Source organism: Perca fluviatilis, chromosome 20 (genome assembly GCF_010015445.1).
Source record: "Perca fluviatilis chromosome 20, GENO_Pfluv_1.0, whole genome shotgun sequence".
In the NCBI taxonomy this organism is placed as follows: Eukaryota; Metazoa; Chordata; class Actinopteri; order Perciformes; family Percidae; genus Perca; species Perca fluviatilis.
In genome coordinates this window covers 27245997-27262134 of record NC_053131.1, presented here as the reverse complement: position 1 = coordinate 27262134, position 16138 = coordinate 27245997, and the positions used below count along the sequence as shown (strand labels likewise).

Genomic DNA, 16138 nt, shown 5'->3' with positions numbered 1-16138 from the left:
TATGGGCTGTTTGGACAGATGCACTGTAGCATTGGCCAGGATTTTAAAAGAACAAGTACATAGCATGCTGTCCTGCAGCTGCTACATGTGTCAAACATCAGGTTCTTTGCATATATTATATGTTTTACATCAGATTGTCTGGTTCAAGGTGGATTGAATCAAGCAGAAGCATCTTCCAAAAGGACAAAAGTTTTAAAAGATGTACTCTGCATTCGTAATAAGTCATTATGCAGTGTCACTCGGGTGGGATCACTTGAACAAACGCAATTCAGGAGGAATTTCTGATGCTAACACATGTACGGGACAAGCATGTGGAGAACGTAAGGAACCACAGATAGGAGACTGGACTACAAAGCGACTGCTCTGCTTAAACAGAACGCTGGTAGTGCTCAGATGTCAGTCCCTTGAATTCTACACGTTTTAACTGCCCATTTAAAACTGGCTAATTCAATGAGCCATAACTGAGTAAAAGTCAAAAAGGCGCTCTCTCAAGTTGAGTTTGAAAATGGTAGGACTAGGAGATTTTAAATAATAAATGTGCTGAAATTTTTCCTCGACTCAGAAAGACAGATGGAGAGCACTTAACGACTTTCTGCAGTGTGAGTGAAATTTCACTGCGCATTACGCTAATGGAGTTGTGCTTTCTCTCTCTCTCTCTCTCTCTCGCTCGCTCGCTCTCTCCCCACTACACAGATGTTTGCAGTTGAATGTAATTATGGTCATTTATTTCCATCGTGGCCAACGAACCAGCATCGGTGGTGCAGTTTAACCGTTTGCATTACAACAATTATCGTGCTTCCAAACAAGCGCAACCACCTCAGCAGCAGTCATCGTTTCCTTCCTCCTCACACCCTCTGGCCCAGTGACGCGGTCGGTGACATTTAAGAATCCCAAGATTGGGCGACAGCTAGTTAAGGTGTATCATCAGTTTAAATGAACAAGTTAGGTGAGGTGATGATCGGAGGCCATTCTCAGGGGTTAGGGGATTGGATGAAGAGTGTTAAATTGCTGCAGTCACAGAGAGAAATGCGCAGGGGCTGGACCAACAGGTTGCATAGGAGGATGAGTAAGTGGTAGGCAATGAAGAAGAGAAAGAGGTTGCAGATTTTAAAGAGAATGCACAAGATGTAGATAATGAAGAGGCAGAAGAGGAGGCGGTTGCAGAGGGTTAAGAGGCTGGAGGGGTTCAGAGGGCGCAGCAGAGATTGTAAGGTTTCATAAGAGGCTGTAGTGCCTGAAGAGGTTTTATACGAGGAATGAAGTGGGTTTAAGCAGTCAACGTGCATAAAGGGAAAGTCTTGCATATCCCCCTGTTAAGGGTGATATGTGATTCTTTTGACACTTCTCAGATTGCTGCTTTAATCACAAAATGTGAAAAACACAAGGATTAAACGCATGGAAATGAACCAGGTGCTTGAAGCGAGCAGGTCGCTTGGTTTTAAGTTAAACTGTCTCGCACTCCAAACAATCTGCAGACAAGTATCCACTCTTGACAATTCAAGTCCACCAATGATGGCAAACAGAAACACTGCGCTTGTTGCATTGTGGATTCAGTCCAAAAACAAGATTATGTAGCGAGAGTCTGCCATCTTAAAGCACCTGGTCCATTGAAAACAGAAAACAGAATAAAGCTTCCACTAAAGTTTACACAAGAAAATTAAGTTTTGGCAGTGTTTAACAGACCATCTGCAACATGTGGACTTATTATTATGATTAGCCAAAATATCAGTTTACAGTGGCCTCATTTATTGGAATATCTATCGTGATGGTTATAATTACCGGGCTTACATAAGGGGGAAAATATCTGGTTCATATCCTTTCCCAATGTTTTAAATTGGCTACACTGTGTACCTGATGTCATCATTAAAATCTGAACGGAGCATGAAAAGTTTAAACTGTAGATAAAAGCTAAAGAAGACCACAGCTATACTCCCTGTAAGGCCGCCATTATCACAGCCAGCCATCACCATCAGTCATTATAGATGTGACATACAAAGGCCATTCTCACTTGGCCAGGTGAACCTCTATGACACTATATTTAACAGCACGCACAGTGAGTAAAATAACTCCAGCTGTAAGAATGATGAGACAGACCTGGTGGATTGTGTTTGACTGTCAGTGCAGCCGACTGGACCTCTCCGAGACCAAATATCTCTGTTGGCATGTGGCTGTCTGGTACACTTTGGGAAATATGTTTATTCCTTTTCTTGCCGAGAGTTAGATGAGAAAATCAAGCTACAGCTAGCCTGTCCAAATGTAACAAAATCTGTTTACCAGCGTCCTGTGATTTTAGTGGGGATTATGTACTTCCTGGAGTCTCACCTGGTTGTCTGGAAACCTCACAGAGATGGCAACACTTGTCATGTGTACACTTTGGTTTTTGTATGGAATAACAAACGAGATGTGAAACCAGGGTTTGGTTTAAATAAGTGGTAATAAACTTGAATGCTCTTTTAAAACTACATTTTGTTAGTGGTATATATAGTGCAACTACATTGTCTTTTAGTTGTGATAAAGGGTCTTTTTTTCTTTCACTAAATTATGAAGGATCTATGTAAAATATATATCACAACACTCAATGAATGTAAATATAAATAAGTAAATCCACACAGTTCACCTTAGTTTCCTTGTCTGATAACTCCTACAAATCCCCAACACAAGTCACTGAATATGATGTATAATGAAAAATGAGCAAAGCAAATGATTAAGCATGAAAAAGGTTATGAAAAGCTCAAACTTAAATGTGTGCAAACCTTACGTAAAACATGAGTGCCGCTTGTGTGCTGTCTTATTTTTTTTGCCGTGACCTGAGTCTGATGGTTGATGTCTAATTTTACACTAATGCCCAAATATGAACCAGTCAGTTGACATGTCAGGAAGAAATGAGTTGAAAATTATACACTTTTAACAAAGAACAACATCAAAACATATTTGTGCAGTAGCCATCAAGCTTAAACTCTATCTGGTGTTAAATGGTTATGGTCCTTACAAGCACATCGCTGTTTGTCTTGAAGACAAGCCTGGGCGTGTCCTGAGTAAAGCTGTGCTGGGGTAATTTCCCACCGAGGCCATCGTCGTCTCTCGCCTGGGGGGGGGAGAAATAATGGCTTCTTTTTACGAATGGACAAAATAAACAGGTGAACAGAGGCAACAAGGAAACTCAGAAAATGGAAAACAACACTGAGAAAGATGAACAGAAATGGTGACTGCAAAATGGGTGAACAGTCATAACACGATTCTCTGAAACAAAACTGTGTGTGTGGGTGTGTGTGTGTGTGTGTGTGCGCATGCATGTGCAAGGCTGCTTTCAATCCTGTTTCCCAAAAATTACGTCACTGTGTGAAACGAAACTGCATTCTCAATTACATTTTGGGGGGAAGTGTATTTTGTCCCGTATTACGTTTGTTTTTGACTATCACAAATACGTGTTTCTAATCAAAGACTGCAAAGTGTGTGGGGGGGGGGGAGGTCGAGGTAGATGGACAGGTCGAACAAACACGGGACTTTCACCCAGGAGACCGCTGTTTGTGTCCCATGTGAAACCAGAAGTCAACGTTGACTTATTTTTAACTTACGTACATAATACAACTTATCTAACATACTTCATTTATGTCACGTAAGCTACTTCATTTACGCGCGTAACTTGAGTTACGTAACAAACGTAGGCTATTTATTTCGACCCCAACCACAATCTTTTCCTAACCCGAATCAAGTAGTTTGGTTTCAATTGACAACATTAACACCATGTTTAAAAGGGTGACCGTTTCACACGTCAGTGAGTTGGTGGGGTGGTGGGTGGGGGGTTTGTGGGGGGAATCCAGGAGAAAATACCTTTCTTTCCAAACGTAATTGAGAATACAGTTGAGTTGTATGGTAATGTTATTTTTTTTAGGATACAGGGTTGTTAGTTTCACATTCAAAGTGCTGCCTGCTACCACAGCAGTGTGTTCATTCAAACGCCCATTTATTTCAGATAAAAATGGAAAATAAAAAACATTTAAAATAGAAAACAAATTTAGTAATCACACTACACTAACATGAAGAAGTTTAAGTATATGGATATTCTGATATTTGTAAAATATCTTTTAATACAGATATTTGCAGAAGCACTAGGCTACCATGGTAAAAACAGGAGCCATTAGTAAGTAAGACAGTCAGGAACTCTTCAGTCATCCTTGTAAACGTGTCTTGTATTGCCTCAGTAAACTCAATGGGAGATTAGATACCATACTTAAAGACCCTGTACACCCTCACAGGCAGATAAGACTTTTGCTTGGGTGGAATTTTGAAATATAAACTACCTGATTTCATTACTTTAACTTGTCATTGTAGGAAATGCATAGGTGTGTTACTAATACCATTAACCATGGCTCTGTTATGTTTGGAATTACAAGTCAGAGGGGGTACGGTTTAAATTATATGAACCAATGAAGCACTGTAAGTGAATTTGTTTACATCTGTGCTTTTCTTACTGTGGCATGTCAAACTGTTTTTCAGGAAGAAAAAAAACTGAAAAAGAGTAAAGGAACAGGAAAACCTCCAGCTAATCCAACCTGGGTGCCAATTTGTTCCAAGATTTGTGCTAGCCGTTTAAGTCTCTATGGTCACACCATACTGTATACGTAGCCTAAATTAGCTATTTTTATTGTGTTACATATAGTACAGCCATGATGACAGATGATTATGACAGCCATTTTGACACTGTTTAGCTGACACCAAGGGGGTAAGCTTCGCTTCGGAACTCGAACCTCCTATGGCGCCAATTTGATGCTACCAAACGATCACCCGACGTTAGCATTCCATTGACTGCCATTCATTTTGACGTCACTTTGACAGCGAATAACTTTACATCTGAAGCGTTTAAATACTTTTTTTGTCCATTGTTTATTTCTAAAGAAACACGACAATGCATGAAAGGCTCCATTACCTTGTACCTCACATTATGGCTCCGTAGCAGACGTTTTTATAAAAATAGGCTAACGATTGTGTCATAACCACGTGACTTACTGTCGCATAGTAGAGGAATTACCGTATAGTACAGGAGAAGCTCACAGGCAGTTTGGACTTACATGAGCTGTTTAGGTTTAATTACTAATGTTAACTAGCATGTTAGTGATCAGTAATTAGCCTGTGCCTATGTTATCTCCTTACATATACCTACGCTCTCCGTCTCTGCAAGATTGGGAATGATTGAGATTTCTCTTGGCACAGCTACCAGAAGAAAGATACAACTTTCAGGTTAAACAAGTCACATTTACGTCGTCTCTCTCAGTTGGAGGCTGCGCAGTAACGCTCAGCGCTCACCTGAAAAGTGCTTCTAATATCCTTCACTGGTCTCCGTCCGGAGCAACGGGCTCTGTTGGTCCACTTTATATACTGTCTATGGCTGACATCTCTGTGGTTATTTTCGCTAATGGTAAATATCTCTATCTATAAGCTGTCAGAAGTTCCCGATATCTCCGATTTTGAACTACAACTAAGAGGCAGACGAAAACTCTTAATTGCGTCTGAACGACATGACATGAACGCAGTGTGATTCAAATTAATGGTGGAGGTTCTTCTCCCCTAACAGGTGCAACAAAGCTAACTAAGCTAAGAGTATGCATGAATGAATGTATGAACTGAGCCATACCATTAGGCAATGTTAATCAGTTTCTTCATGCAGTTAATGGAACGGGATATTTTTTTAAATTTTTAAACGTGGGACTTTTTGTCATTTGAACAATGTAACAAGAGGTTAGTTAGCATTGCTAGCATGTTTTACACACTCACTCATAATTGAAATGAAAAGGAAAGCACATCCCACACCTAACAACCCTTTAAATCAAAAACGCATTGATCATGCCATGGCTACTTCACAGAATATGTTGTGCAGATCCTTGTAAATTAATGGCAGATATGATAATAATACAATTTCAAATGAGTATTTTATACGAGATGGTTGTAAGTTGCTGCGTAATTAGCAGGCATAACATCACACTTGTTTTGCGCCGTCTCGTTTCATTTTAAGAAAACAACTGACTCAGTTATATATGCAGTACTTAGAGCTTGTTGGCTTGGAGATGAATGTAACATTGCTGAAAAAAATGAAATACTGTGGTTGACACTACTTAATATTATTTGAACAGGGGAATCCCTGCACTTAGTGATCCTTGCCAAAAATGTGTTGCATGTTAGCAGTTAATATTTGACAGAATTTTACAGTAACGTTATGTATTCTTGGAAATAACAGTAGGTAAACCAAGTAGTATATTTAATTTGCTGTATAGTACAGAACAGTAGCTGTTATGGGTTTAATTCACCATGCTGTAGTGTACGAATACACTCCTTTAAACATTTATACCATCTGAAAAAGAGCCACCTTCTCCTGCGCTCTGTGAGTCATTCATTATGTGCAGAGTGAAAGCCAAGTCAGTCGATGCTGTTATGCCAGGTGTGGGCAATTTTGCTACAAAGAAGTTATTGGAGAAGCTTTGTCTGGCACGATGCCAAATAGCTTCTTTGTGTTTCATTATTAAATGAAATGCACTTTTATATAATATAGACCTCAGTGGGCTATAATTGATTCGTATTTTAGAGCCACAGGGCACTGAGCCACTGTTATCAGAAATGGAGATTCAACCTGAGGTATACATGTTCATCGTGCCGTTTTATACTGAGCCTATGCCATTGACAGATGAGCCACTGGCCCGAGCAGCTTTCTTTCATATCATGTTACCTTTAAATTGCTCGCTGCAACCCTTGATTTGTCATGGGCAATTTAGCCACCAGCTCGTCTCATCTCTTGATGATACCAAAGGGCGATTCTGGTGTGTATTCTACTTTTTTTTTTGTCCAAAGACTAATTGAGTTTGCCTCTGCTTCCATCTGCTTTCCTCACCTCCAGGTAGGGTTTCCCATTCCAAGCATGACATAATTCAAATATTCCTGTCTTGTGTACTGTCGTTTGTGCCGGAAAGGATACAGTGTAAGAATCTGAGAAGAACATTGTCCACCACTGACTTTTACAATGTAACGGGAGATTTTTAACTAGAGATTATGGGGGTCATGGTTATTTAGAAGCCGTCAGTGCACTAAATGAAAAGTAGGTGTAGATGGACCCATTTCAGCTGCTTTCTTTCCCCCTCACACACAAATACACACATACGCACAATGTCTCCTCACAGCCACATCACACGGACACACTCAAAGACAGGTAAACGCACAGAAACATACGTGAATCTGGGCAGGCATTTGAGGATACACACACACACACACACACACACACACACACACACACACACACACACACACACGCACCTTTGTGCTATAATTCGGTCTCCAGTTTGTGCTCTGACCCTCTGGCCCTGCGCCAGTTCATTTGCATATTGTACTAATGAGGTGTTGGCACTGTGGACGAGGCGTGAAGCGCACACAGGGAGCCACACACAGATAAAGGAGATGGGATTACGATAGATAGATAGAGATAGATAGATAGATAGATAGATAGATAGATAGATAGATAGATAGATAGATAGATAGAGAGAGAGAGAGAGAGAGAGAGAGAGAGAGAGAGATAGATAGATCAACACTTTTTGCCTGAGCACACTGGGGAAATGCAGTTTCTGTGCCAGTTGTGTTGTTCTTTTAAAGGTGCTTTTCCCTTATTGGGGATCCATCATGCCAGCAAACTACAGCTGCCACCCAGTTGAAGTTCTTTATATGAACGACAGAGCAGGACATCGGTCGCCTAGCTCCCCTCTGGCGACTCCACCGTCCTGAGGGGACGTCACACCAGCTGCCAATGTGCTAGCTTCCATCTGGGCACGGATACATGTCCAGGTGTGTGTGCCCGTCACCTGCCAAAAGAGCTGCATTTCCCAAAGAAAGATGCTCGTAGACAGGCTCTCCAAATCCAAAGACAAACACAGCCGAGCGCAGCTAGGGCTCATCCCAAATCCTGAAATGAAGGTGCAGTCCTGGCACTACGCATATGACAGGCGAGAAAACACACTCTTCCAACAACAACAACAAAAAAGTTTGTTTTTACTTTTTATGTTTTGAAAAAACATCCCAACACCAGTTCAATTCTGTTTGCAGTGCACTGTGGAGATTTGTACACACATGCACAGGAATAGTGCATGTGCACACAAAAAACAGGATTTTTCCAGGGTTGTTTTGGCACTTTAATAAGTATAAGTATAATTTTTCAAAGAACTGGAAAATAGGAACAAGGTAAGCACTTCAGTTCTTTAAAAACAAATATTTAGCTGATTTGTAGCTTTCGTTACAACAATAAATAGATCTTTTGAGCATATTGCTGGCTATCATCTATAATGTTGTTCTTTATTGCAGGAAGGCCAATTTCCCTGTACTAAATGCCGTTTTTAAAGGTTGTAGAAAATGCTATATATATATGCTAATATAAGTCAGTCTGGAATATTATCTTCTTCGCATGTTGATTGTGATTTGCTGCATTGTTCTTGGAGCTTCACAAGGTCGCAAAGAGTATTTACTTGCTTAAAGTCATCATCACAACACACAGTATTAAATGTGCAATATGAGGCGTGCCTGCAAATTCATAAATAAGGTACATTTTTTACTGCATCTGAATCTAGTTTGCCACACCTACAAGTTTGAAAACAGACACAAAGGCATGGCAGTTCATGTGTGTGGCTCTGCTTGTACAATCTCAACGCCTAGTTAGCCAGAGTTACTTTTATCTTTATTTAAGCTGAATGGCTGGCAGCTATGAGATAATCACCTTCCTCTCTGTGCCCTGAAGCTGTGTCAGGCAGGCCTCAAGTCTTCCTAGTCTGAGCTGCAATATGCAGACACATTACACACTTCATCACACACACACAACATTTCCACAAGCACATTTATACATATACAAGACACAGTAACACACACATACAAGCTCATACACCCTCTCCTCTCTTATTCATTTTGCGTGCGTGCCCTCCTTGGCAGCCGATGGAGATGCAAAGTAAATTGTGGAGTGTTCAGTAGCAAGGAGGCAACCACGGTGTGTGTGTGTGTGTGTGTGTGTGTGTGTGTGTGTGTGTGTGTGTGTGTGTGTGTGTGTGTGTGTGTGTGTGTGTGTGTGTGTGTGTGTGTGTGTGTGTGTGTGTGTGTGTGTGTGTGGGTGTGTGTGTGTGTGTGTGTGTGTGTGTGTGTGTGTGTGTGTGTGTGTGTGGTGTGTGCGTGTGTGCCCGTGTGTGTGTGTACGTGTGTGTGTGTGTTTGAAGTGATGTGACATTTCTGGGCTGACATGAAGCGGCACTCTGCCCCCTCACGCCCGGAGGGTGCTCCTGGGGAAAAACACTGATGGAGGTCTGGGGTCTCCTGGGGGGAATTTCATGGTGTGAACCAAAAAACCCTGCGCTGCAGCAGAAACGACCTGTAAAACTGTCCTCGCTACCTGCATCATGCTCTTTTCAATATTGTGGAAACAGAAGACATGGCTTAAACTTTATGTTTATTTGCATGATGCAAAAAAGATATATAAATATAATTATACTCTATGAATAAAATGTGATCCTTACGTACGCCACTTCTTTCTATCAGGATTTTAAATGAGTCCTCCCTCTAGCTGCTTTTCAACCACAACATACCAGCCTACAATCAACCAGGAAGCATTTTTTTTCTTTAGAGTATTTCAAGCCCAAAAACTCCTGAACACAAACCAAACTGCAGAGAAAAGCAGATTGTTGGAACTATTGCAACAGAAACAAGCTACATTTCATCACAGTCGATGTCACAGCAACAGACCCGCATGCAGCATTTAACCCTTGTGTCAAATTTGACCCGTTTGAAAAAGTTTTTTATATCAGAAATATGGGTTTCTTTCAACCAAATTGCAGAAAATTAACATGGATGCATGGATATATGTTGTATGGGTTCCATACAACGTTCTCTGCAGGTCAAATGAATGATTACTTTCATTGAATTTTGGGTGTTTCTTTCAATTTTAGAGCATTTGAAAAAAAAAGTTTAAATGGTTTTAAAACAGTATCCTGACTACACTTTGACCAGTCTGTGATCAACTCAACATCCTCTGATCTTAACTGTTAGTCAAAATAATTCAGAATTTCTGCTTTTTCACCTCAAAAATGAGGTATAATGTCATATAAATTCGGTTTATGGACCATGAATAAAGAAAGCTTTGAAAGCTTTTTTGACAAAAACTTTTTAAAAAATTGCCAAAAGCATCGCAAAAAACGACAAACACACCGAAAAAAAACGCTTAAAAAAAATTTGATTTTCAATTTTGACCCGGTAGGACAACATGTTAATGGTCGACGGGAAGACAACACAAGGGTTAAATTCCAACCTAAATAATGTGGACGATATGTGTCGTGTATAAGGCTGACTGACTCAATGAGAAAGCAATGCCTCCTCTAACCTACACCTTTTTGCCGCCTTGCTTCACACTCACAGAAGGTAATTCATCACTGCTAATTGCCTAACTTAATCTTGGCAGTGTGTCCAATCAGCATGCATGTTTATCGGTGTATGTGTGGGTGTAAGATAGCGGGAGAAGCCGTACGGCTGCGTGTAAAAGCATGACAGTTTAGCAGCTTCTACCTACAGCTGAAAGCAAAACTCCGCCCTACATTTAAAATTAATGCTTTTAATCCCCGAAACTGTTCAATATCATAAATGTTGAACATGTCAATTCTCAGTGAACTTTCACTGTTGTTATACCACCTCAAACTGGCTTTTGCAGAGTACAAACCAGCAAAATACACACACCCTAAGTTGCAGCACATTACAAAAAGAAAAGAGCCAAGCTATGTGCCTGGATCAATAGTGGACAGTCAAAAAGTAAATGAAAGTGAGCATGCAGAGTGAGGAGACGGACAGGATGATTGAGTAGTGCGAGCTGCACCTTCCATACAAACTAATCCAGAAGCTTAAGGCATACAGTAAACAGGCACATAAGTGATTAGCCGCAGTTAAACTATCAATCATCTTTCGCCACACACAAACACAAGCTACATAATATAGAGTTATACAGAGATGTGAGAAAGTAGCAACCATAGTCACCCTAGGAGGGGATTGGGTTTCATAGATGAGGCAGCTGAAGATATTTCATGCAACATAATGCCGGAGCCGTTGCCCGCCCCCTACATCCCCCCTCCTCCCTTGTCTCCTCTCCCCTATCCAAAGCACACGCAGACATGAGATATTTCTTTTCAGCCCTGACAATATATTTTTTTTTCAGTTGGAAGCCTGCAGGCCATGTTGTTGTGGCCAACCTTGTGGGTGAATGAGAAAAGAAACATGTGGGTATCGCTTACACAAATGGCCTGCATGAATGTGCGAGAGCCAGACAAAATATAGAATCTGAGCCGCCGTGGCAGAGCAGGCCTTTCCTGTATTTGTGATGTTTGAACATGTGCATTCTGCTGATGGATGAAGGAAACATCTAACATGGCTGACTGGCTTCTAACCGGATGTATGTATTTCTATAAACTGCACACAAGACCATCTCCAAGATTGATTTTCTGAGAAATCGGCTGGATTGCCTAATGTTGGTAACTGCACCTAATTTACGAACCTATTAACTTGGTTTTTAGGGGTGGGGAAATGAATCAATTCTTAGATGCATGACGATTCTCATTATGTCTCGATGCAGAAAAGTTAATAATTGTAAACTAAAGCATACTGTATGGTCAAAGTGGTTTGACATTCAAACGTTGCCAATTTCCAACCGGCTCTGTGTCACTGCAGTGCGAGCAGTAAACACAGATGAACTGCGCCCACTTCCCTCCATGCCGCACTGCCCAGAACTCCTCACTTAAACTGAAAAAAGGCAGCTGGATGTCGCAAAACGGCTGAAAATCTTTGCTAAAATGTGACTTCACGTGTACATTTTAACCAGTATGTTGGGCCAACCCTGTATTAATCAGTGCAAGATGCAGATGAGGAATTATCAACAGGTTAGAGTCTTATGATGGAACATTACTGATCATGTATTTGTCATTTCTTTTTTCTTATTCACAATATGCCAGTATTTGAGTGTCTTAACTCTTACAGAAGAATTATGGCCAATGAGCCACCAATCGAATGTTTCTATTTTCCAAAATAACACCCTTAATAATGCAAGTTGTGTCTAACTAAACTAAAAGATAATAAAAGTAAATTCATCATATTATTGCATCAAGAACAGTTGTAATGAACAAGCAAGCAAGTGTGTTCAAAGTACCTGGACTGCTAATTTGAATTGTACGATAATGAAACAATAAAAATGCATTATTAAGGTATTTTGGAACTATTATAAATGTTATGTTGCTTGATGCCCCCTGCTACTACTATCACTAGTATTATTAGTCATTATTTCTACTATCATTGTTGCTATTATTACTGCTGTTATTGCTACTTTTAATATCTCTACTATTACTAATTTAAGTCAAATCTCTATGTTCTACTAGTTGACTGGCATGCTGCATATTAGAGCACATAAGGTATAAGATTTTCTCTAAGACTGATATGATCTAGCCTGTCACTTAGAAATTCAGACTTTTTTTCAACTATACCTTGCATGACGAGCTGTCACCGCAGTGAGAGGACATGCTTTGAAATGTCTGTCAAAAGTCTAAGGCTGATCAAGAGGAGAGCACAGACAAATAGAAAGATTATTGCTGAATCTTTGTTTTTTTTTTCACTTACTTTCTCTCTGTGTGTACCTTATATGCCACCTTATAAATCTTCAATATCTTCCAGCTCCACTATCCACAAATATGTCCGTCATAAATTCAGAGAATAATGCGGAGTTGATGATATCATATTGGAACTAAACAAACTGTATGTACTTTACAGAATATACTATATACTGTATAACGATCACGGTTCGAGTAAGGGAAATACATACATATTTTAAATGACTCGGTCTTGATATATATCTTTATATGAATATGTTTAACTGTAGACAAGGCCCATAGATTCATAGCAGACTGCTTTCTTTACATCTGCTTTACATTCAGTGTCATGTTAAGCAGCCTCCCTGTTTAATCTCTGATTGATTGGGAGCTTCCTTGTCAACTTTGTTGTGTCAAATGGCATAGACTTGTATCTACTTTTTTTCTGACCTTCTCTGAAGCTCAGAGATCAAAATAAAAGCAGTTGAAGCGCTGCGTTTTAATCGGATACAAGGCTCTAAAGCTCTTGCAACTTTCTGTCACAGGCAGTTTGCGTTCTCCCACGAGGTTTCAACATGTCAGACTCTCCCTTGTCATCACCAGGAGAAGACAGATCATTTGTCATCACTTCAACATTTAGTACAATGACAGCTAGAAACTTTCTATAAACGTAAATGAGCTAAAATGTTAAGGTAGAAAATGAAAAACACATAGTATGAGCAACAGTACAGTAGACGCAAGGCTCGGCTTGATTCTCATGCTTTGGCAAAAAGTGTCAGAAAATAAAAAGAAATTGGATATCACTAACTGAAATGAACAAACATACTCTAAGTGCACCCCTACTTATTCCTGCTCCAGTGCAGTGCTTGAAAAGTGATTATGTTTAGATGAATAACTGACTTCAGGACAGACAAGCAGGAGAGTAAAACACGTTATACTCACAGCGTAATTCCTTATATATCCCAGCTTTGGTACAAGAGAGAAAGGAGATTGTTTAACTACAGTCATCGGGGGGTGGGGGGAGGTAATGAGAACACAATAACAACTTTGATATTTACTGTCTTGCGTTGTATGCACCACAGTGACCTAGTCATTTTGGAGTTGATTGCCTAAAGGTCTTTTTTTGTAATAAAACCCATGATTTATTCTCAGTGGTTTCTGGGTTTTTAATGTATTATGTAGGCTACTATGCATTTTGTATTCAAGCCAAACCTGAAAAAGTAATGACAGGGATTTTTTGCTCAAATTACCTTTTGATGTCTTGATGTCAGAATTAAGCATTATACAGTAATTGCTGAAGCTACAATAGATAATCTCCTGCTCACAGTATTACAGCTATTCTACCAAATGTCATGAAAGCTTCATTTAGCTCTGTCAGAAGCAGAATATAGTTTGTGTTTATTTAAAGAGCTTACCAGATGAGGTCACATTTTCTGGCAGCCATATTAGAGGCTCCCTGCTCTGGTAGATGCTAGATGTGTACCCACTGAAAAAGTCACCAAACGATTCAGGCATACTATGCAAGCGTCAACGCTTAAGTTAGCAGCTAGCTAACGTTAGCTGTGAAGGGTTAAGGTAAGGGTTAGTTTAAAAGAGCTACATCTCGTTACTTATAAGGTTATAACTTACAAGTTCAAATAACAAGTCAGTGTGTTGACGCCTGCGCAGTAGCCTATGGTGGGTAGGATCTAGCATCTACCCTCTGCTCTTGCGCCAATACAGATACAGTAATTAAACTTCTGAGCTTTGCTATCCCAACAGAACCTATTAGACATTTTTTATTTGTACTCTTTTTACACATTAAAATGAACACTGTAAACTCAACTAACCAGTTTTTGTGTGTAAATACTGTTAGCAACTTTGCTTGTGCACCAGAGTATCACGTTAGCTAACCGTCAGTTTTACAAATCTGGTTTGCCCCTTAGTAAAGATAGGTATTAGCTACAGTTATAGGTAGCTAGTAGTTGTGTGTTATCATTAGGATTGGTTGGTCTGCTAAATACTTTAGTCAGTTGTCTACAAATGAAAAAGTTTTTTTCCCTCCCTGAGATTAACTGAGATGACCTCTCAAGCTACAGTTTAGTCTGTGTATAGCAGTGCTGTAGATAGGAGATTACAGTGTAAACTTAGAAATAATGGAACCTTATTGGGCCTTTGGCTTTTCCGCCTGGTCTTGTGAACATTTTGTTAACCTGAGTGTAATGTCTGAAAAAGCAAGTAGGCAATTGTTTCCCCTCCAGAAAAAAATCCATTAAAATTAAAAAAAAACAATGACTGGAAATTGGAAATTTAGCTCTGACACTAAAATGGCAAATTGAAACGAAGGAGTGTTGTCAGTGGGGTAGTTATGCAATTTATATACCATGCTTTAAGTTCTTGTGTTCACTAAAACCATGAGTACAACTTAACCAAACTGTTTTATTTCAAGATCTTTTAGCTACCTAACTTAACACTTACTTTGCCGAAAATTGTTTACTTGCCTAAACTTGAAGAAATAGTGCGCCATTTTGGGAAATATGCTTATTCATCAAGAAATAGTTACACCAAGTTAGCAAGTAAAACCACAAATTGTCGGTTTTACATTACTGTTTATGTTGTGGCAAATGAGATATATTGTGTTGATTGTGAGCTTTAGCTTTACTACTGTATCAGTCTTCATGCTAAGATGTGCTAATGGCCTCCTACCTCAAGCTGCTTACACACACAGACATACAAATTGTATAAATCTTTTCATCTAACTCTTGAAGAAAAAGTGAATATGTGTATTTCCCAAACTGTCTAACTATTCCTTTCAAAAGCAAAAACATTTTCAGCTGATGAACACTATGACAATAGCATCACGTCCAATTCATGCTATTCTCGACGATCGTTCACCACATTGTAACAATAAATTGCACACTTACAAGTATAGACTTATTTCATGCTTGTTTTATGAATTTTTGAAACCATGCTGTCAATCTTATATTCTCCTCTGGAACTCACTGATGATCACATGTACTTGCAAGGAGATTTGGACATACTGTATCTGCAAAGCCTCTGAAAGATGTTATATTAAAGTGTCCAGCTGATGAGAAGGAAGGTATCTTACCTTGTTTCTCTTAAAATAGGCTCTGCGGCAGGCGGCGAAGCACTTCTCACTGCAGAAGCTCTTCAACTCACTCCCCATGCTCAGAGAATAGCGTTTGACGCCGACCTTCTGGCACCAGGCGCACATGATCTGCACATTGGCTGCATCTTCGTCTAAAAACAAACAACAGTGAAAGTGAGTTAGGATGGAGCTGAGTGTATAATTTATTGGGGACAAACAACTGTTCTTTCCCACATTATCTCTTTGAAAGCCACAGACCATTATACTGGACATTCATGCAAGGTGCCATCAATGGATAATGCCAAATATTTTTCAACTTAGGCCTTATATAAGGTTTTATTAAAGCAGAGAATAATAAAACACATGCAACAACTAGATGTATAAAACACAACGACCAAAAGGCATTAACTTCACTGACTCAGCC

General features: G+C 39.7%; 1 protein-coding gene across 4 annotated transcripts in view; it reads right to left on the bottom strand.

Moving 5' to 3' along the window:
* The window catches only part of sobpa (sine oculis binding protein homolog (Drosophila) a), a 44162-nt gene that overhangs the window by 11073 nt on the left and 16951 nt on the right, over nt 1–16138 (bottom strand). Inside the window, exons 4-6 of one of the 4 annotated variants that reach the window (XM_039786699.1) lie at nt 15715–15866; nt 13569–13592; nt 2990–3085 (exon numbers count right to left, since the gene is read on the bottom strand). In XM_039786699.1, coding sequence (XP_039642633.1) covers nt 2990–3085; nt 13569–13592; nt 15715–15866 — 272 coding nt within the window. The remainder of the gene's footprint in view (nt 1–2989; nt 3086–13568; nt 13593–15714; nt 15867–16138) is intronic. The other 3 variants (XM_039786701.1, XM_039786700.1, XM_039786702.1) reach the window with 3 other exon arrangements.